At 28.9% G+C, this 24,295-nt stretch overlaps 1 protein-coding gene across 1 annotated transcript; it reads right to left on the bottom strand.

Annotated features, from left to right (window-relative positions):
* Positions 1-14,248: 14,248 nt before the first annotated feature.
* Positions 14,249-18,757, bottom strand: LOC111287367 (tetraketide alpha-pyrone reductase 2-like). The gene is made up of 6 exons (XM_022877884.2): positions 18,614-18,757; positions 18,346-18,518; positions 15,826-16,020; positions 15,578-15,740; positions 14,680-14,869; positions 14,249-14,546 (listed from the first exon to the last, which is right to left on the bottom strand). Exons 1-6 carry the CDS (start codon positions 18,717-18,719, stop codon positions 14,405-14,407), a joined length of 969 nt encoding a protein of 322 aa, XP_022733619.2. The 5' UTR covers positions 18,720-18,757; the 3' UTR covers positions 14,249-14,404.
* Positions 18,758-24,295: the final 5,538 nt, after the last annotated feature.

Below are 24,295 nucleotides of genomic sequence, written 5' to 3' on the forward strand. Positions count from 1 at the left end.
TATTCTTTCTCACAAAGTTCATAATTTGCAGTTATTTAGTCCATCTTGGATCACTATTTCCACAACGTATAAAATACTATAATTGGCTTGTTTAATTTGTTGCATTTTTAACCTCTGTAGTGTAAGGTGTTTAATTGTTTGGTAATATTTGGATCTTGCTTCAGTCTTTGTGATATTGAATGAAAAGCTAGCCACTTTGTACCTAGACTTCAATAGAGGTTGGAGAAATTAGTTGTCTGATTTTCCAACACCCTTTTCCATGCCAACTATATCATATAAAGGTTCCTGATCCATAATCGGTCAGTTTAATTAGGATGGTTGATCTCTCTCTCTCTCGTGTTTATTTAGATACTGAATCTTTTAAAACTATTTGAGTAAGTTATTATTTGCTACTATAATTTGGTTAGGGCAATATAATAATTGACACAAGTCCGAATATGGTGCAAAGTGAACACTGTTATTTATTTAGTATAGAGCATTTTTTTTTCTGTTGTTGTAGATAAGATTGGTTTAGTTGAAGTTCCTGATAAGGAAAGAAAGAGTGTGGTAAAGTCAACACATTACCTCAAGTGGAGAAATGAAAATTATAATTGGATGAGAAACTCCTGGAACCTTCGGCTTGTAGATTCTGTTAATCTAGAGGTACAAGGCAGGTGTAATCTCTACAAGGCAGAGATTAATATTATTAGGGAGACTTACATTCACACCACATACGTTCCTGCTGTGTCCCTATCTTTTCTCATGACTAAGAAAACACATTATTGAGATCATAAATTCAATTTTTATGCCTGTTGAGTGATGGCTGATCTTATAGTTTTAGGTTCTCTTAGATGGAGTTATGCTCTGATACTGTCAATTCTTCACTTTTTTCTCGTGAAAATTTTGTGGAACTGCAGAATCAAGTTGAGAATGTAATGATTGGTGATGAGTCTGAGAACTCTCTTATGGTAATAAGTTCCCAGTTGGTATGCATGCTTAGTTGGAGTCTTTCAAATATTCAGTGTAATGATGTGGTCTTTTGGAGTGAGTTTTCTTTTTCTCAATGAGTCTATATTCATAGTTGTAACCCTTGATACACATATAAACAAGAGATTAAGTAGTACCAATGTTAAAATTATGCTTCAACTTTGTCTTTGAGTTTTACCTCCTTAACTTAAACCATCTTTCTTTGAAGTCCATCTTGCCTTTTGTTTGGGTAAAAATATCAAAGAAATTTCTTCTCTTTTTAAGCATCTTCTTTGACATTAAGTTATGAAAATAAATAGTCAGTTACCTAATGTCAGGCAGCTTTCGCTTCTCTAGGGTTGTGAGGAAACCATTTTATTTTTTGAATGATTTATGAACAACAGCTTGCTAATCCTCACTTGTTGAGATAAACAAGCTGGTTTTCATTAAAAGTTTTGATCATATTGCTTGTTACTACCTTTGAAATAGAATATTCTTCCACATACTCGAATTAGACTAGGTGTGCAAAATGAATTAATATGCATAAATATCTTAACTGGGTGGAAATAAATTGGCCAATTGTTATATTATTATTACTATTTTATAATTGCTGAGTACCAACAGTAACCATCTATGATATCAATGGTATGTCTCCTCATCTAATGCCATTCTTATTGGCTGATTATCTCATACGGTTGAAATGTGGGTTTAACCTTTTGATTGAACAAGGTAAAATGCAACTGGGCTTCTTTTCATCGCTTCCCTTGTTTCAGGTGCTTTGATTGGGTGGGAACTTCATATGCTTAAACTCGATAAACAATCATCCCTTCTGAGCTGGATTGCCTGCCCAATCTCCTCCCAAGTTGTCCTTGAAAGAGGGAGGCAAGGTATTTGGGAAATTAAAGTACATTTCCACTGCTGTGATAGGTGAAGCTTTCGAATAACTCACATATCTGACTCACATCTAGAAACTATATAGTAGCAATTTGTTTAGATAATTCTCCGACCAGATAGATTATACAAGTTATTTTGCTAATTAGTTGCTTCAGCAATAGAGAGAGAGAAGCTGTAAGATATTGCCATTTTCCATAAGGACTTTGGCAGTTCTGAGTTTTCTCGTCATGTTTTGTGTGGTTTCAGATGTTACTTGCCATTAATCAAATTGGCTTTGACCAACAGAACGTCTGAAATGCCAAAGATTGAACAACAACGTATGTTTCAATCTTTGCTTAATTTCCACTTTAGAGGGATGGCTGAGTTCAAAGTACGTGAAACCGGCTTGGCTTGTTTCAGCAGCTTTCTTTTCTAAAATTGTTGAATGTGAGATCTAATAACTTCATAAAAAATAACATGTGACACAATACGAAAATGGTATGTGTTTTAAAAAAAATCTTTTATTTATTTGTATTAAGATGAATTTTGACATGAGACAATTTGTGTCTTATATGTGTTGACACATTTAAATGTATATAACACACAAAAAATATATTTAGATAAAACGTATCATACAAATATATGTTTAATACATAACACAACAAGAAAAACATATTTAATTTAATCGTATCATATGAGTATATGTTTAACAAGTTTAACATAGTTTTTATATTTATTTTAATTCAATATAAATGTAAAAAAATTATTTTAATTTTTAATCTTTTAATTATGGTATCTAATTAGCTATTCAATGGAATATAAAGATTATTTTAAACATTTAATTATAATACTTATTTAATAATTATTATAAAATTATTTTTTTATATTAATAGTATGAATCTAATATAAATAATAATATTAGTCTACGCATTATTATTTTATTTTTTAATCTTTAGTAGTTCTTTATATTGGATTTGATATTAAAAATTAGTATAGTTATGTATATATTTATGATTGTTTTATTTGTAATGTATATATTAAATTTAAGTATATATATTAAATGCATATTAAATGGGTATCAAATTTTTATACTTTTTAATATATAAGTACTTTTTTATGTTAATAATGTATATATTACACATATATAAATCTTAACACATTAAATATATATTGTTCTTTGTAACTTTTTGTAATAATATTAAAAAAAGTTTTTCATTAAAAAAAGAATTGAAAAAGTCAATATACACTTAATTATAAATAGCAAGTAACATCTAATATTATGGTTATTGATTTAAGCATCGCAAATTCAACTCACATGAATATACAATTATACTAATATTAAATAATATTTATAATGATAAGAAACTATATGATCCTCTTAATAATATGAATCATGATATTGATTATTTTAAATTATAAGAGTTAAAATAAGAGATTATACATTTGAAATTAAAAATAACACATTCTAAATAATATGCATAAAGATAAAAATTAAATGATTTATTCTATATTACATGATATGATATTATTAAAATGTAATTAATTATAAATTATTACTATAAATGCACATCTCGATGACTTATGTTAAATATTTTATTTTAAATCATATGACAAGAGCTTATACATTTGAAATTAAACATAACGTATTTATTCTAAATAATATTTAAAATGATAAAATATTATATAATTTATATTTTTATATCACATGATAAAGTATTATTATAAATGTAATGTATATATTTATCTTAATGATTTGTTTTATATATTTTATTTTAAAATCTAAATCACATCATATGATACTCATATATAATCATAAGAGATTATATAATTTATTCTAAATCATATGTCTATGAGTATACCCATGATAATTAAAATATGTAATTTATTTTAATTATATTATAACGTATAAAAAATTATTATAAATACCATAAATATATTAATTTGATTTTAAAAATATATATTAGTTTGATATTTTTTAATAATTTTAATAAGTTATTAAAATTTTTTTACAAATAAGTCATGCTAATTAAGTAATTATTGAAAATATATAGTAATATTTACATATTAGTTAAAAAAATAATTCTAGTATCAATATATTAATATTGTATATAGGGAAAAATAAAAAAAAAAGTATAAAAAAATATAGCTTTTGGAATCAACTTTTTATCATATATACATATATGATAATTATATATTCATATTCATATTTTTATTTGATTATTTATTTGTTTTGAATAGATTGACCTAGTAGGCTAGTATGCATTATTTGCTGAGTTGGGTATGATGTTTGATGAAATGTTGGTATCTACTATCTACTAGGTATTGACTTGGATATTTATAAATTATTTTGCTATTTTAAATATATATTATGAAGCATGGAATGGATTGAAGATGTTATTATTTTTTTTAATGTAAGTTTATGTTTAATGTTTTTAGTGAAACTTATCACTTATAAAGGTTAGAGATTTAGACTTAATATAGTGTAATTTACACTATGTAAATGTATAATAAGGTGTAAGCTATTCACTATTATTTAGTGTTTTGTGTCTTAGAAATTTAGTATTTAGTCTTACTTGACTAATGCTCAATTGTAATTAGTAAGTTGTAAATGATAGATAGTTTATAGTTGCTTATTATTCTAACTGTATTTTTGTATATATTTGTGTTAGTTGCGTCTATTCATGTATATTTGTGTTATTCATGTCATGTTTAAATGGATTAATTATACATATTTAAGTCATGTCATGTTGCATGTAATAGTATAATAAACGTATTGTATTCATGTTTAGGATTTAAACACATTTTATAATTCATATTGTGTTCATGTGTTAATAATTTGTGTCATTACATGTGTCAAACATGACATGAGATATTATATAAAAACACAAATTATCACTTCTATTGAATATGCTATAGCATCATCTGCACCAGCCAATTTTTTTGGTTGGTAGATCACTGGTTTACACGTAGGCTAACCAGAATAAATTTGCACCAAAATTCTTTCTTTTCTTTCTTGATTTGGAAAGATCAAGGAAATGAGTCCAACTGTGTACTAATAAAATAACAATTGGCTTTGCTACCTTACAAAATTTTTTAATATATAACTATCTCACATTTTCACATGGAATAGGATTGAATTATCAAATATGTACATTCGAGACATAATTCAATGATTCAATCATTCACAATTTACTCATCTAAGAAAATTATCACAAATCAAGAAATTAAGAAAAAAATCATTATAAAAAATATTCTTGATGTATATGAAATTTGGTACAAATTAATTAGCATCAAATTTGAAATTGATATTAAGAATTGACGCCTTTTCTCATCTCATTATAACATTCAAGTGGAAGTTACCATTAGCATTAAAAATGATCAAACAAAAAAAATATCGAAACCTTTACTGAATTTTTAACTAGATTGTGGAGTAAAAATGCCTTAATAAAAATCAGATCCACTGAAAAAGATCAAGTTCTGATAATGATAAAGAACCTCATCCCAATCTACTATGACCAATTCTTTGTCCTATCTTTAGCCACTTTTGAATAGTTATATGACTCAAGCATTCAAGTAGAGAAAGCCTTGCTAGAGGATTGTGAAGTTGAAAATGCTTTGTTAGAATATTCAAGTGTAGATGAAGACGAAGCAAATGTAAGTAATTTGTAACATTTTCTCGATAGATGCCAATGACATTCTAGACTCTCTTTTGTACTAATTTTTCACATTCATAAATAAAATTTAGTTGTTTGATAGTCAATATTGTTTTGAAAAATTTTATGTGATGACCCTTTCTTCAAGTGATCATTATTAAGTTTGTGTTAAAAATTATTTTTTTAAGCCTCTATTCGAATCGAGAAGAGGTAAGAAAAAGAAAAAGTAAGGAAAGTAAGAGAAACAAAAGGTTTTACCATCGTTAAAAAAAAAAATTCTAGTACTCTGTTACAACTTGGGTTTAGAAAAACATGAAAAATTTAGGAAAGGCTTTAAGGCGTGTAATGATGCCATTTTCTTTAAAGTTTTATTTGCCCACATCACTTGATTAATTGATATGCAAAAGAGTTACTAGTGATAAACCTCGAAGATATAATGAAGACCAATGATTGACTACATTTTGTATTGACGAAATCAATCCACTGAGCGATCACTGACATAAGAATAGAATTATTTGATTTTTCTATAGAAAATATGTGGGACTTTTTCTACTTTTGTTTCATATGCATAATATTTCTATGTGATAATTTATCTTGTATCTTCTAAAAACCAAAATAATTCTATTTATAATTATATAGAAATCTCTTTAAACAGACATAACTGTCTATACAGATACTTATTTGTATAGACGCAACTCTTTATAAGACATAACTCTTAGTAAATAATTATGTCATTTAAGGAGATATAACCTTTTACTATCACATGTAATTCACGTGATTTATTATTTTGAAAATGTTCTAACAATCTCTTACCATTTTCAAAATAAACCAAATATTTGATAATTCTGGAAATCTTTCACATAAATAAAGGTATATTTTGATTTAAACCCTCACTTAGTGACAACAAGTTAAAGTTAATCGAAATTGCATGGTAGACTATGCTTTGAACCAGCTATTACATTTGGTTAATTGAACTTATCTCACACGAAAGATTTCTACACCCAATAAATGTTCGTTATCTTAGGACACTATTTTGGTCATGTGTTTGCATCTTTTTTTCATGAGTGTTGTTGGAGCCAAGCCTTTGAACTCCTAAAAAGGGATCACACTCCACACTCACATAGGTAGCTCCTATCAAGAGTGTTCCTGTAACTATAACACTCTAACATATCTATGTTATGGGTCTATTAAGAGTGTAACCTAATCTTTTCCTTATCATTATGGCTACCAAGCATTTTACTTGGAATGAAAATATATGATTATAGTGATTGCAGTTACATACAGATGATGTACTTTGGCTTTTTGAACTCAAGACTTGACATTATACCAAGCTTTGAGTAGAGTTTTCATCATGGGTGACTTCATTTTATAGGCTTGAACCTCATCCTCAAATTTCCAACATAGTTATAGTACTTTTTCATACCAAATGGTGAAATTTTAACTTATTTTATCCTAAAGGTTTATAAAACCAATACCCCCACCATGTATGTATATCCATTCTTTAAAACATGCTCTTCTCATAGTAATTCAACTATTATGGATATCCTTTGTACAATTATCATAAATTCTTTTAGTTCAAAGTGATCACTTTATCGTTATTTTTGTCATAATGGTTTCACATTTGTCCATTTTATGTATTTCTTGATTTCCCAAGAAATCAATGTCATTGCCACCAAGTTATGAACCATACATCATATTGTTTTTTCACTAAGTAAATTACTATAAAGAGGACTCAAATCCCTTAGTGCAAAAAGACAACCTTTTTGTGATATATATATATATATATATAAATATTAACATTACTTTTCGTTAACAAATTACATATATACACAAAGGTGATTCACATATCATTTTTAGAATATAGTCATTTTATAAGATCATCAATAAACTTATCAAATGACTATTAAAATATCATATATATATATATATATATATATACACACACATACACACACCTTTTATCATGGACATTGTAAGCCATTTTTATGGCCTTAATTGAAACCATGTCCACCACCCAAATGGATTATAACATTTATGGCATGAATTTTGGCTTATGACTATTCTAAGCCAATCATAGTAATCTACATCAAACGTACAAATCATGTTGGTTTGACTATTGAAGCTATCTCATTTATATTGTGGCTTTTAGTGAAAATCAATTATCTCAAATGCTATTAATAACTTTCTATTGCACCTATTAACTGCCTAATATCCAATTCCAAGTTCACGGTTATTGAAAATCACCAATTCAAAAATTTATCAAAACTTTATAAATTCTCCACCATTGTGCCATCTAAGTATATATCTTTTATCATTAATCACTTTTAATTAGTAAAAGCATTTTTAAATATATGAAAAATTTACTTTATCCATAAAATCAATATATTTATGTGTAATTAGAGTCTTTTCATATTGAACCCTAATTTAAATGCCTTCACAATCACTTTGTAATTATCTATAATATATTTTTAATTTGCAAAATCACTTCTCATGTAATACATATAGTAGGCAAAAGACATGTCATTTCTACGACTTTTCCATGTTTTGGATATTAACTTTAGATTGCCTTATATGTTCATGTACATAATATACCGTTATTTAGTTTACTATTCACCAATTAATCATGAAACACTATATCTTAATAATATCTATGTACATACATCAATTTAATTTAATTGGTTTTCATGAAAACTAAATACTAGTCAAAATTTGAACCAATAATAAATTTTTTTTTTTTTAAAATATCAACTTTTGATTTATAAACAACCAACAAAGATAGAACCCATATAAATAGCTTGACTCAACTTATTATCTCAATTTGGTGCCATTATTTAGAAATAAAACTAATCTTGTGGCCAATCTTATTCTCTGCATATATTCTCCACTTACATCTAATTTTTCATGGTAAATTTCTTTACCTATTTTCGATTGTTTTCATAGAAACTATGGGATAATTTGCCTATGCTATCTATAGCTACGATATGACAATTAAACAATTGGTCATTCCATTGGAACCTAATTTAATTCGTCACTTGATAACAAGTGATAATTCTTTTAGTCGTAGCTCAATTCATGTCTTTCTCTTTTATGTTTTTAGGCTATTTCCCATCCCAATCTATATATGCATCGATTTTTCAATTAGATATACTACAATTTATTAAACTCAATTGTAGAGCCAATTTCAGTAAATGTATAAACCTATGCAATGTAATCAATATTTTAGATATTATGTTTTGACTTTACACACTAATAAAATTAATTGTTAACTTGTTTCTCATTGAGTCAATCTTCTTACTAGCAATTATGCAATAACTAAAATACATACCTCTAATAAAGATCTTTATAAAAATTAATATTTTGGCCCATAAGAAAACATTAATCTTTTGACACCTTAAGCCTTATCTAATATTGATCTCCAAATTTAGAAGAATCATTTCCAAAATGTCAAAATAAAACCTTAAGATTATTATAACGTGGTTTAGAAAAAACCTGAGAAATTGAGGAAAAGGCTTCAAGGCATATAATGCTGCCATTTTTTTAAGGTTTTATTCATCCACACCACTTGATTAATTGGTATGTAAAAGAGTTACTGACGATAAACCTTGAAGATACAATAAAGCTTAATGATTAATCCATTTTGCATTAAGAATCAATCTGTTGAGCGTTTATGGGCATAAGTAAAGAAATCTCTAGAAAAAAATTATTTTATTCTTCTATATTCTTATTACAATACTAGAATTACATGAAAATATATAGGCTAAAGACTGAATATTCTCAGCCTTAAAACCTAAGATTTTCATGCATTAAAATAGCTAATCGAAGGAGTAATTTACTTTCTACACATAATAGAAAAATATCTAATGGATTTGGCATAATTACCTACATCACTTCTTATTCTAAGAATAAGAGACTTAACTAAAATAGATAAAGTCAACTAATCAAGTAATAATGAAGATTAAATTTTCACATTTCCCTTCAAGCTAGGTAGTTGATGTCAATCATGCTCGACTTGAACTTTAGATTCTTGAAGTTATTTCAAAAGTGAGCTTTAGTGAGTATGTTTTCAGTTTGGAGGCATGTGAGAGTATAAACTAATCTAACAATTCCTTTATCTACCTTTTATTTGATGAAATGACGATCAATCTTCAGATGTTTAGTCCTATCATGATGAACATGATTCTTTGTTATACTTATGGCAGCTTTGTTGTTGCAGAATATCTTCATAGATTCTTTTGCAAAGACCTTTAGCTCTCTTAATAACCTTTTCAACCAAATTCTCTCATATATGCCATAAAACATAGCTTCAAACTTAGCTCCGCACTATTTTTAGCCACTATAGATTGCTTTTTGCTTCGTCAAGGAACCAAATTTCCTCACACATAAGTACAATAACAAGTAGTTAATCTTCGATCAGTATCATATCTAGCCTAATTAGTATCAATGTAAGTTTTAACATTTCGGTGTAATGTCTTTTTAAAAAATAACCCTTTATCAGGACTCTTTTTTAGGTACTATAAGATTTGATACACAGCATTTAAGTGTTTCTCAGATGGATTGTTCATGAATCTGCTTACTATGCTAACTGAAAAATCGATATCTGATCTTGTATGAAATAGGTAGATGAGTTTTCCAACAAGTCTTTCATATTTGCCCTCATCTGTTAGTTCCTTCCTATATTCCTATTTTATTCATTGTATTCATAAAGGTGTAAGCATATTTGCATTTAAGCATTTCAGTTTCCTTTAGGAATTCTAGGACATAGTTATGCTATGAAACATTGATGCCATTCCTTGAATGAGCTACCTTCATGCCAAGACCCAAATCTTTGATTTCAAATTCTTTAGCTAAGAGGGTTTTCAGGTTGCTAATTTCTTTCACATAGTCTCTACTAAGAATAATGTCGTCAACATAAACAATAAAAATGGCTATTTTTCCTTCAGGTGAATGTTTGACAAACATGGTATGATCAGTTTAGCATTGTGAAAAGCCATACTTTTTTATCACTTTTGTTAGTATATTAAACCATGCATATGGGGGTTGTTTGAAACCATATAAAGATTTTTGAAGTTTACATACCTTGCCAGAATTGTTTTGGTTTTTGAATCTTATAGGGATTTCTATGCAAAACTTCTTCTTTTAGGTTGCCATTAAGAAATGCATTTTTGACATTTAGTTGGTGGAGTGGCCAATCTAAGTTTGCTGTCAATGATAATAACACTCAGATTGAATTAAATTTAGTAATCAGAGTAACTAGAGCAAATGTCTCATCATAGTCAACATCATAAGATTGAGTAAATCCTTTTGCAACAAGGCGAGCTTTGAATCTGTTAATATTTCCATCTGTATTGTGCTTTATAGAAAAAATCCATTTGCACCTAACTGAATTTTTTTCTTTGGGTAATTCTGAAATCTTTCATGTTTTGTTCTTTTTAAGGGCCTTAATTTCTTCCAAAACAACCATATTCCATTTTGGTTGCATTAGTGTTTCATGAATATTATTAGAAATTTGCATATTGTTTAGTGTGATAACAAAAGCCCGATAACTGGTAATAAACCTTAATAAGAAACCACATTACAGATTGGGTGTTGAGTACATGATCTCACATCTTTTCTTAGAGCAATTGGTTGATCAAGATCATCAAAAGATTCAATTAAATAAAATTCAATAAGAGTGTTATTGTGTTGGTTTCAAGTTTTTCTAGAATTGGTTCAGATTCTTGGTTTGTACATTCTCATAGATCATTATGAGTTTTATATCTTCTTGAATAGATAATCAATTATTTGTTTGTTAACCTTTGTGTGGACTTCGGGCTTAGAAGATTTGGTTGGATGTTTTGGACATGAAAAAGAGTTTGAAAAGTGTTTGGTGGTTTGGTAATAGGATCTTCCTAAAACTAATATTCCCATGTGATTGGATTCTCCCATTGAATGGCAATTTTGGGAAAGTAAGGTTGATTTTTAAAAAAGGTAACATTCATGGAATGGTAGAATTTCTTTGTTACTAGTGAGTAACACTTGTATCATTTTATATTCAGGGAATATTCAAGAAATATGCATTTGATGGATTTGAGATCTAATTTTTTTTGGTTTTGTTGGCTAGTAAGAACAAATACAGTGCATCCAAACATTTTAATAAGAATAGACAAGATGATTCAAAGGTGAGGATAGGAATTGCAAAGGGATTGGCAAGGGTTTTGAAATTTCAAGACTTGATAAGGCATTCTGTTTATAAGATATGTAGAGGTAAGAATAGTCTTACCCTAAAAATGCTTAGGTACATAGGTAGCCATCATGATGCATCTTGCAACTTCTAACAAATGTTAATTATTTCTTTCAGCAACGTCATTTTGTTGAGGAGTATCAACACATGAGTTTTGATGAATTATATCATGTTTCATTAAATATGATCTGAGGACTGAATTGTAGTATTTATTCCCATTGTTGATTCTTAAACTTGGATTTTGATTTTGAATTAAGTTTGGATCATATTGTTTAAGTTTTGAAATAGCTAACCTACTTTTGATTTTTCCTTCATAAGGAATACCTAAATAACCCTGGTGTGATCATCAATAAATGTGAAAAACCATCTAGAACCAGTAATGTTATTTACTCTGAAGGAACCCCAAATGTCATTGTGTATCATTGAAAAAGGATGGGATGATTTGTAAGGCTGATTAGGATATATGGTATAGGTATGTTTAGATAGTTAGCATAGTTCACATTGAAAGTTGTTAGGATTTTTATTGAATAATAAGGGAAACAACCTTTTAAGGTACAAAAAATTTAGATGAGTTAATCGATAGTGCCACAACATGATGGTACTATCTTTATTATTACTAGAAGATGAAGCCACACAAGAGGTCTTTTGATATTGTTTTTCAAAATCATTAGCTCTTAGGATATAAAGTCTTGCACACATCTTAGCATTGTCAATCATCTTCTCTAAATCCAAATACTAAAATTCACACATATTTGGAAGAAATTTAGTAAAACACTTAAGGTCTCTTGTAAGTTTGCTTATAGACAATAGATTGCAACTTAAATTTGCGACAAACAAAATAGAATCAAGTGTTATCTCTTTGAAAATAATAACAGAATCTATATCGGCTACTTTTGAAAGTGACATATTAGTAATTCAAACTGTGAAGTTTTCATAACATGGGTTGTATTTACTGAATACAGATGTATCCTCAGTCATATGGTTTGAAGCTCTTGAATCCATAATTTATGAATTTGATTTCTCTAGTTTTACAAGGCACTTAAAAAATTACCTTTTTATACTAAAGAACCTATTCCAATAACGCTAGCTTTAGGGTTAGAGGTAACCTCCGACACTGGACTCTCTCTTTTACTAGCCATGTTCGACTTCGAGTGAAAATTTTCAAAGGTTCAAATCGTGCTTTGCTACCATAAAAAAATCTATCGAATAAAACTATTTTGTTCTCTATATTTTTTTTATTACAATACTAAAATTACATGAAAATATATAGGCTAAAGATTGAATATTCTTAGCCTTAAAATCCAAGATTTTCATGCATTAAAACAACTAATCAAAGGAGTAATTTACTCTCTATACATAATAAGAAAATATCTAATGGATTTGTGTAATTACCCAAATCACTCTTTATTTTAAAAATAAAAGACTCAACTAAAATAGATAAAGTTAACCAATCAAGTAATAATGAAGATTAAAATTTCACAGTAAGAACAAAATTGTTTGATTTGACTATAGCAAATATGTGGGACTTTTTTTGGCTTTTGTTTCATATGCATAATATTTCTACATGATAATTTATCTTGTATCTTCTTAAAACTAAAAGAGTTCTATTTATAATTAAATAGAAGTATCTTTGTACAGACATAATTGTCTATAAAAATGCCTATTTGTATAGACACAATTTTTTATAAGATATAACTTTTAGTAAATAATTATATCATTTAAAAAAATATAACCTTTTATTATCACATACAATTCATATGATTTATTATTTTGAAAAGGCTCTATGGGTGCTCTAGACATATGTGGGATTTGTACCATCTTTAGAAAACTTTTGAATTCTTGTGTCTTCCATCAAGGTTGGTAAAAATATGCAATCGAGGTTGAAATGACAAGAGGTCATGTTCTTCAATTCTTTTTAGTGCATTATGTTTTGTTAACTATTTTGAGCCTAAAAGTAATTCTTTCAAAATCAAAATGACTCTTGTCAGGGATCACTCCATTATTATGCATTACGGAAACAATTCAATATTCAATGGGTTTAGGGTTTAGTTAACTACTTTGAGCCTAAAGTTCCTCAATTGTTACTGACTTTCCAATTAAACTAATTAAGCATGAACCAAAATGAATTTCTGATTTTATAATCAAACTAATTAAGCATGAACCTAAATGAATTTCTGACATTCTAATCAAACTAATTGATTAAGTTGCTCGAGTGTGGATTGATGACACTCCATAACATCAATTGATTCAGGTTCAAGAGATTATAATAAGGTCGGATCAATTCAATTTGAGGAATATTAGGGGAAATGTGAAGTGAGTTCGATCGAACATTCACCTGATTTTGATAAGGTTGGATTGATTTTTGTTTAGATTTTGGGACACAAAATTTGTATCTACAGTAACATCATTTTACTGCAGCTCATTACACAAGAAGGAAAAAGCAAAATTCCAAAGATGCTAGGGAATTTTCTCATTAATATTTATGCAAAACGTGGGATCATAGTTAAAGCCATGGAAGTTTTAATACCATGGCAACCAAATTTAAGGTCAACAGCAGTGAGGAGCCAAAACATGGATCAAACTTGCATATAATAATGTGTTTTCCGCAGTCGGCACAAGTACAATATATTATTTTGAACAGCTTTTATTTGATGAAAGCGAAACACCGAATGCAGGGAATATGAACCACAGTTTGCAGAGGAAAACGTGAACTTCATAGAAATCCTTTGTCCTGGAAACTCTTGATACAGTCATCAAACATTTCAGGAAGTGATTTGAATGCTGGGAAGCCCAACTGTTGTATCTTGCTCGTATCCATGCTATGTGCATTGTTGTCTCCTTCTTGACTGCTACACCTGCAATATCGGTTTAGTTGATTAACTCAAGTGTTAGTTTTTCCTTTTCTGCATTTGGAATTGTATTCCAATGATAGTTGAGGAATGATACAAGATACGGAAACACAAGACCCTAGAATATTGTTTCACTCACTTGTTTTCGAAAGGATAGGAAGGATACTTGGTCCTCAGCATCTCAATGATCTGCGTCCAATGAGCTACTGAGCTAGAGCATACTAGCCTGCCTGATGCTTTGCTTTCTTCCATAGCCATAATGTGAGCTGCAATCACATCATATATGTGCACAAACCCTACCGTGGTGTTTGGGTATTCACCTCTCAAGCCTGGTCAGGAAGGAAGATGAGAATGTAATTTTTACCAAATGAAAACAAGTCATGTTACTTACAAAGCAAATGGCAGCCCCCAAGAGAAGCTTAACGCCTGGTATGAGCATCAATATATATTTTAGTTGTGATATAGTAATGTGACTGAATCTATACCGCCTGATATGATTTTATAGTTCCTTTTTCTTCTTTCCTTTTCCAGGGCTCTACTCCTCCAACCAGAAGTTATCTAAGGGCATTGTAGTAATATTCTTGGAACTCTATATATAAAAATAAGTCTGTCTCTATCAAAGATTTTCATTCTCTCTCGTTTTTTTTTCTTTTTTTTTAAGCAAAATGACATAATTTAAGAATAAAAGAAGAAGTTGTAGGAAGAAAAAGTTGCTGGTGTTGAAATTTAAACACAAGATTTGTTGGATACCAACATTTAAGTGCAACTACTTGAATCAATTAAGTTAAGTTTTGGATTCTTTATCTTTACTTTTTCATTACTTATTTCTTCTATCTTTCTACAAAATACTGATTTTATTGTTAGAGTGCGTCTCGGAGTAACTACTTCGACGTCTTCTAATTATTTTTGTCTTGAAAATTTTTTCCATTAAATGTCTCCTTCAACAACTATAGAGATTGAAAACATTATTTATTATAAAAAAGTTGTAAATTCAAAATTTCTTATAATCTCATTCTCATCAGCAAAAGAAATCTGACCTTTGACTATAGAGAGTATCAATAGCAGAGTACTAGTTGGCTGTGGCGCAAGCAAAGGACCAACCACGAAAGATGGGTTCACTACCACCAGATCGATCCCACTTTCTTTTGCTACACTCCACGCTTCTTTTTCAGCGACAGTCTTTGCATATGCGTAAAGGAGCTGCATGGAAGCAACATTCCAGAAGAGAATTTATGAAACAAAAAGAGAAAAAAAAAAGTTACAGTTAAATCTTGCACGTCAATACATTGTGGCGTTTGCAATACTCTAGATCACTCCAATGTGACTCATTAAGGGATGAAATTTGCTGCTCCTGGACATCAAAACGGTACCGTATTGAAGAGCAGGAGGAGGTGAGCACAACCCTTTTCACACTGCTGGCTTTGGAACAGGATGTCAGCACATTCAAGGTGCCCTTTATGCATGGATCAATCAAAGTTGCCTACAAAAATTTCAAGGTATCAAAATTTGGCATGTAATTAGATATATGTATTACTTAATTATTCTATGACAATTTTTTGGGTACTTATTTGTTTTAATAGTTTTAAAACAAAATTTGTCATTTTGAGTTTTTGTATAAAATGTATCCATGCTTTTACAGTTTTCCATAATTTTTTATAACAAAATTATGATTAAAAGTTTTATTCATTTCAAATCAAATTTATGATATCTTTTATCTTTTTGATTTTGCAATGAGATTTATTTATATACATTAATTAAAAAATATTTTTGTATTAAGTTTGCATTTCTTATACTTTAAAGTAAGTTATCATACATTTGGAAAAAAACTTAGTTTTAGTAGTTTATATATTATTCTTGTTATTTCATTTTCTTTTTCTATCCTTCATTTTTGAATTGCCTTAATTTTTATTTTCAAACACCTAATGGTACACTTAACTTTTTTATATTATCAAAATCACTTTTTATTTATTTTATTTTATTTTTTTATGTTTTATGTTTAGTTGTTTTGTTTTAAAAAATAATGAAGCATTAATTCTATTAAAAATTTAAAGCTTTAAGATAAAATATATCAAAACCCAATTTTTTTTAAGCTTCATAAAAGTTGTTATAGCAAAAAAAAAAAAAAAAAAAAAAAACTCTCTGAAAATCAAAATAAGGACGAACACTATGTATGAGATAGATGGCATACATACATTTAAACAATTTTAGGAAAAGAAAAAAAAAAAACATTAAGAATTTATATGAAAGTTTTATATTTTAATATTTGAAAAACTAAATGCATAATGTGGAAAGGAGTTTGGTGAAAGCATAATTGTAATAGAAATTTAAAAAGTGATCCAGAAATGAGTAAATGAATTAAAAATATTAAAAATTATATAAAGAATTTGAGAGAAGGAAATGATGAAAAATTGATTAATTATTATTTTCTAAAAATGAAAATACAATAATTTTGTAAATGAAAATAGAAAATAAAAATATAAAATATTTTCCCAAACCAAATAGAAAATATTTATTTGTTTTTATTTTTTATTTTCATTTTAGAAAACTTTTTTATCCATTTTAGTCAAATAATAATTTTATTCTTTATTGCTTTTATTATTCTTTACTTTTTAAAGAAATTTTATAAATTATATGCAAAAACTAAAAATTAAATAAGTATAATATGAAATATAAAAAAAAATGTATTATGCAGCTCAACAATTATTAAGTTTGACTCAATTTATTGTCCAAAAACAATTCAAATTGGGTTTGGAAGGATCTAGATCGAGTCGGATTCATGGCCAGTCCACCTCTTCATTTTCTTTTACTTTTATTTTCAAAGACAGCATAGTTTTGTTCATGAATTAAAATCTAATCCTAAGTTTTAAATTTAAATTTAATTATGTACGAGTTTAGTTTAGTTTTATATTAAATTTATTTAATTAAATTCTCATTTGTTGATTGTTAGTTTGTTTAATCATGATAAAATACTTGATTATGACTTGTATTAGTAATTTCAAAAACTAATTTTTTTCATTTTTCATCTTTGCTTTGGTGAGAAACTTTTTTTTTGTTTTAATTTTTTTTACTATTTTAGTTGACTTTGGTGAATGTATGTAGTTTTTTTATTTTGTGAAAATTTGTATTAGTATTATTATTAATTATTTATAAAAAAAATTTATTTTTAAATAAAAAATTAAAAAATTAATACTTTAGTCTTGGTTTTTTTTATGTCTTTAACTTTATCTTTATTTTTAATTTTTACTTTATATTTATATTGGCAAATTTCATCGTAATTCCTTTTTTATAATATCTTATGGATAACAGGATAAGAATTATGTTTCTTAATAGAATTATAATTTAATATAATTAAATTCAACATGATAATGATATTCAAATACGTTTTTAAGACCAATTGAATCTTTAATCATTTTATAATTAATTAAATCTCAAAATTTTGTAAATAGAAACAAAATATATTGGATAAAGGAAAAATGAAAAAAATAAATAAAAGCAAAATACGAAATGAAGAAATAAACAACAAAAGGGTATCTTTTTGTTTAGAGTTAACTTGGATATTAATATCATTTTTCATAAGGTAAGTGTATTTTCAACCATAATTCAAGGTAAAAAGGTTTTTGTATAAATATATAAAGTAGAAAAAAGTGTCTTCCGTTTTTCATCTAACGATAAAGCAGCTTTAAGAAAATCATTAGAGATTGAGTTTGAACCAAATCATCACTTCTCCTTTTCATGTAATAATGCATTGCCCACCTTTGAAATTAAAATAATAATAATAATAATAATAATAAAAAAGAAAGATTGCCTGAACGTTGTCGTCATAGGGAACCAGAACCGGCGATGCAGTGTGGAAAACACCATCAACGCCTTGGAATGCCTCATCAAAGCTTCCTTCCTCCATCAAATCAGCTTTCATAATCTTCAGCCTCTCCTTGGCTCCAGCCAACTCCCTAAGAAAACCAACCTTTCCCACATCCCCTGCTCATAAATTAGGATTTTTTTCTTTTTTTAATTGAAAAAAGACGTAAAAAAAAAAAAAAAAAAAAAACAGAGTATAAAAGCTAATTAGAAACCTGGATCTCGCACTGTGGTGCGCACAAAGCAACCTTTCTCCAGCAAGGACTTGACCAAATAAGCAGCAATGAACCCTGTTCCGCCAGTTACACAGTATTCCAGCATATCTCTCCTCCTCTGTTTTTTCTCTTTTCCTGCTTTAAATTCTAATTTTTACAGTGACTAATATATATATTTGTGAATATGGAAGCATCTAGATTAAATTAATATTTTTTTTATAAAAAAAAAAAGGCGAATAGAAAGAATTGTCATGTGTTACGCGTCTCAACTTGTTTATAATTGTTCTTTCTGGTGGGGGGAAGCACCTAGGCAGATGGTTCATTCAATCCATCAGATGGTTCATTAATTTAAGTAAATAAATTAAAAATAACAATAAAATATTCAAATTTCTTAAAATTTAAAAATAGCATAACAAAGCCAATTGAATTGAATTTAATTTGACTTGCTACGATTTTGCTTTTAATAAACTTTAAATATTACACATTAATCAAAATTTTATTAAAAAAGTCAAATTGAATCCAACTGATATCTTAAGAATCATTTCAATATTTTGCTTTTACTAATTTATGTACTTATTTTTTTCAAAAATATTTAATTTCAATTCCATTTCCAAGCTTTTAATTTCAATTCCACTTCCAAACTTTTAATTTGGCATCTCACGTTCTTAATTAGAGGATACCCTTGCCCTTTAGGTCTTAGATTATTTTATTTGCTTTTACCTAAACAAAAGTTAAGTATTATTTGATGAATATTTGACGATGATCAATTTGTTAAAACTTTTAATTTTAGTGATAAAATATGTTTCTTTTATTTTTTACTCCCTTATTGTTGTTAATGATAGTATCACCAATGAGTTTTATCCAGAAAAAGGATTTTATAAGGAGATCTCCTTTTGTCCTATTTGTTTTTTATTTTCACAAAGGGTTTTCAATGATGCTAAGAAAAAATCAAAGCCATGGGTTGTTGTATGAGTGTAGGCGAGCCGAAATGGCCATTGAGTTAATCACCTTTTCTTTGTAGATGATAGTTTTCTTTTTGCTATAGTTAATAAAAGCAAAAACGAAAATGTAATGCATATGCTGAAGTAATATGAAGAAAGCTTGGGCTAAAAGATAAATCTTGACAAATCGACTTTGTTCTGTAGCAACAACATAGAAGAATGACAAAATGAAGAAATAAAAAATATGTTTAGTGTCCAAGAAACCAAAAATTTGAAAAAGTATATAGGACTATCTACAATGGTGGAAAAAGACAGGAAAAAGGCATTAAGAGATTTGAAGGATCGAATGAGTGCTAGAATGAAATGGAGATGCCAAGGAATGTTATCGTTAAATGGGAAAGAAGTATTCATCAAGTCCATTCTCCAATCTATTACCACTTATGCCATGAGTTGTTTTCTTCTACCAAAGTTGTTATGTGAAGAAATGAATAATTTGCTAAGAAAATACTATAGGAGGCATGAAAAGGAGAAAAAAAAATTAATTGACAAAGCTAGAAGAAATTGTGTTATGCCAAAAAAGATTGAGGCATGGGTTTTCAAGAGATGGAAAACTTTAACAAAGCTATGCTAGCTAAATAAGGGTGAAGGATTCTCACTAATACTAGCATGCTAGCACACAAAGTCTTAAAAGCCAAATATTTCCTACATGGTTTTTTCCTTGAATCTGACTTAGGAACATATCATTCGTTAATGTGGAAGAGCATTCTTTTCACCTCAACTATAGGATAGAGGAGATATGTGTTGGTAGTGGTTGATTATATCACTAAGTGGCTTAAAGCCAAGGCCCTAGCTACCATAACTGAATCTTAAGTTGAAAAGTTTGTTTTGAAGAACATAGTTTGTAGATTTGGTCTACCTCAGGCCATAATAATAGACAATGTGAAATAGTTTGACAATTTGAGGTTTAAAAAATGGTTTTTTAATCTCAGTATTGATTTACGATTCACCTCAATTGCACATATTCAGTCCAATGACCAAGCCGAGGTGGCTAACAAGACCATACTTGAAAACCTTAAGAAAAGATTTGATAAAGCTTAAGGCAAGTGGACCAACAAACTACCCAGTGTATTAAGGGCTTCAAAACAACCATAAAAGTTTCTACAGGAGAAACCCCCTTCAACTTGGCTTTGGGAATAGAGGCCATGGTGTTTATGGAGATTGGCCTTCCTAGTTTTCAAGTTAAGCTTGGAACCAAAGAGGGGAATGAGGTGGCCAAAGCTAATTTGCATTTGATAGAAAAACAGAGAGACATAGCTCTAACCAGAATAGTAGCTTATTAGTAAAAATTGTCCAATTTCTACAACAAGAGGGTTTAACAAAAAAAAAAAAAAACATAAAGAAGGGCAACTTGGTGCTCAGGAAAGTGGAAGCCTTAGGAATCAATGACCGAAGTGGAGAGTTAGCCATGAATTAGGAGGGCCCCTATGCAATTAAAGAAATTGTACATGACATGACGTACATGCTACAAGATATAAATGGAGATTCTATTCCAAGGACATGGAATGCGAATAACCTTAAGGTTTACTACCAATGAGGGCTACGAGGTTGAGCATACACTTGTAATTATTTGTACTACTCCATTTTTAAGCTAAATAAAATTATGAGCTTTGTCTAGAATCCATGTTTGGTTAACATCATTTATGAAATATGAAGCTCATTAATAACCAACCTCATACTTGTTAAATTTTTGCATCATGAATGACTAAGTAAATGGAATAGCCAATGTCCGATGCCTTTTACTCAACTTGGTTTAAAAAAGCCATCTGACCTGACACTTGTTAAGAAGTTATTACATAGATCTGACAATTTGCAAAGCTGATATTGAAAAATAGGTTCATAACTCAATAAATTATCTTGGTCATAATACTGAACTGAGCTAACACTTGATTCATTTATCAATTTAGACTCTCAAGTTAATTTAATGCTTATTTTATTAATTTCATCTCATTTATGAAGCATCAAGCTAAGAATTGAGCTGTGAACCTTAAAGAAAGAAAAAGTAGGTAAAGCTAAGATTTGAGCAAAATATGTACTTTCATTCCATTATTATTTCAAATGATATAATTTGAGTTGAAAGTATCCTTTACAACTTTTAAACAAAAATTACAAAAGATCGATTAAAGAGTTAAACAAAAATTTATCAAAAGGTGAAAAGAAATAGAAGAGTTATCCTAAACTTCCATCCCTTCTTCAACCTCTTCTCTATGCTCCTTAGTTGGCATTTATGGCTCATCAACTCCAACCTTAGCTTTAGCCTCAGCCTCAAAGGTAGCATTGACCTCAACTTCAATCTTAGCATCCTTCTTATCCTTAGTAGCTTCAATAGAAATAGGGGTTGGTCAGGACTTACTGTCATGAAGGCTAATATCAGATAGGTTAAGGTCTAGGTTAACAAAGCAAAATTATACCTCTTGTAATGCCATGTTGAAAGTATCTAAAACCTACTTTCAAGCAAACTCTATTTTACATATTATAAAACTCCTCGAATGCTTGAAAATCATCCATTGCCAATTCTTTGACTTTCTTATCAACCTCAAACTTTGACTTTAGCCTTGCCACCTAAGCCAAAGCCTCGTTGAGCTTAAAGTCAATCTATTGTTGAAAAGACTCAACCATAGCCTTTTGGACTGACATGTCTTCAAGTTTAAAACCAAGTCTTCCACATTTGTACCAAGCTCTTTCTTATTTTTCTTTCCCTCGACTAAAAAGGCCTTTATTTTTTATCGGTCTTCGTGGTTGTATAAAGATCCCAAGCATAATCCTTCAGGTCCTACTCGATCTTATAATAATGCATAAAAACTCAATTGGTGTTCAATAGACCATGCCTGTAGTTTGAGAGACAAAGGTCAAAAGCTGTTTAAAGATTGCATAAAACAAAAATTGATATTAGACTTTGGAAAAATAAGAAAAGTAAAAAAAAAAAGAATAGATTAAGCTTAAAGATATGCTGGCCTTTTTTTAGAAAAGATCACTTATGTGATCTTCTTGACCATCTCGGGGTCTTTGAATGCATTTTTTGTGGAGTCGAACTCCATGTTTATTTTCACCTATTTGAGATAGGTTGTAATCTAGTGCTTGGCTTGGCAAGAGAAGCCTTAGTATTTTACTTCTTTTGAGCCATTTCCCTTTGGGTCATCTACTTCTGCCTCTTCTAAGGTGTGGTTGAGCTAGGTAGAGGTTGAGAAAAAGAAAGGTTAATTATTTTCACTCCCTTCGAGGAAAAAGTGAGTTGAATGTGAGCCTTACCTCGTTTTTTTAGTTTGAGAGCATGAACAAAATGTGTAAATTCAAACTCCCTTATATGGGGAAACATGTTTGCTTTAAAGAACGAGCTAAGTGTTAGAAAAAAATTAATCAAACAAACATTGCATGAAGTTACCTAGAACTTACCCAAGTATTTAACCTCTTTAACAATAGAAGTAGAGGTCATCTCATAGGTATTTATAACTATCTCTCTCTTTTGAGGAAGTTTATTACTTTGTCTTGAGCTTCGAGCTTTTTTATGGTGAGAGGATTGACCTGGATGTCTTTAAATATGCATGATCTATTATTCACCTCTCAAACTCTATTATTATATTTTTGAATGAAAAGAAAGAGTAACTTCTAACTCTTTATCAGACAATCTATAAAAATTTTTATCACAGGTCAAGCTATGACATAATACTAGCTTTTATCATGTGGATACTTTTTAACTACAAAGAATTCTCTGAACAAAAAGATTATGGGAACTAAGCTCAACTTTTTATAAAGAATGATAAATCCTACTATGTACTAAAAAAAATTGAGATAAATTGAGTGATAGTTAAATCATAAGAAAGAAAAAGATTAACAATGAAAAAATGTAAAGGAAAGTTCAAACCTATCAATATAAACTCCTAGTGCACCTAAATCTTGTCGATATCTAAAAAAATAGTAACTCAAATCAATGGTTGATGTTATTATACTATATTCATTCTTAAAAAAGTCAAACTTGACTTTTAAAGCACGAGAGTAATGCACATAACACATGTTAAAGTAGTCTTCTAGATTGGCCTTGCCTTTTAAACTCTACATCATATCCTTCAGGATTATGCCTAAGTCATAAAGGGTATGGAAGGGAATAAGGTCATCTGCATCATTACCTAGGGTAATTTTTCCTTGCTTCACCTTCTTTTTCTTTTTTGGCTTGGTTAGACCATTCTACTTCTTATCTAGAGCCTGTTCGCTTTTAAAAGTTTTTTCATAAGATGATTCATGTTTTAAAAAGGTAGTAGAGGTCTACACCTAAATAGGAGCTGGGACTTCATCATGTCAAAGGAAGAAGAAAAAAAAAAAGAAGTAAAAGACTCCTTAAACTTAAGATACGGACCAGGGTTAGACCCTAATGTAAGCTTAGAATGATGTTTTAAGAAGCTAGAAGCAAAAGTTTGAGGTTGAGAAAGAGTAAGAGTAGAAAAAGAGGAAGAACGGTTAAATAAAGAAGTTGAATTGACCTTTGACATTAGGGCTAGAAGACTTTCGATGGCATATTGATAACACTAAAATATATAGAGATTTTACATGTCAAAATAGTGCTAAAAATTAAAATTTTAGATGATTTTTGGTGCTTTTCATGTTGTTTTCGTGGCTTTAGGTTTTTCAAGCTTAAAAGACTCATTTTTATGTAAGCCATGCATGTAACCATGCAAAGCTCATAATCGGT

Source organism: Durio zibethinus, chromosome 4 (genome assembly GCF_047325235.1).
Source record: "Durio zibethinus cultivar Kanyao isolate XHJ-2024 chromosome 4, ASM4732523v1, whole genome shotgun sequence".
NCBI classification, from domain to species: domain Eukaryota; kingdom Viridiplantae; phylum Streptophyta; class Magnoliopsida; order Malvales; family Malvaceae; genus Durio; species Durio zibethinus.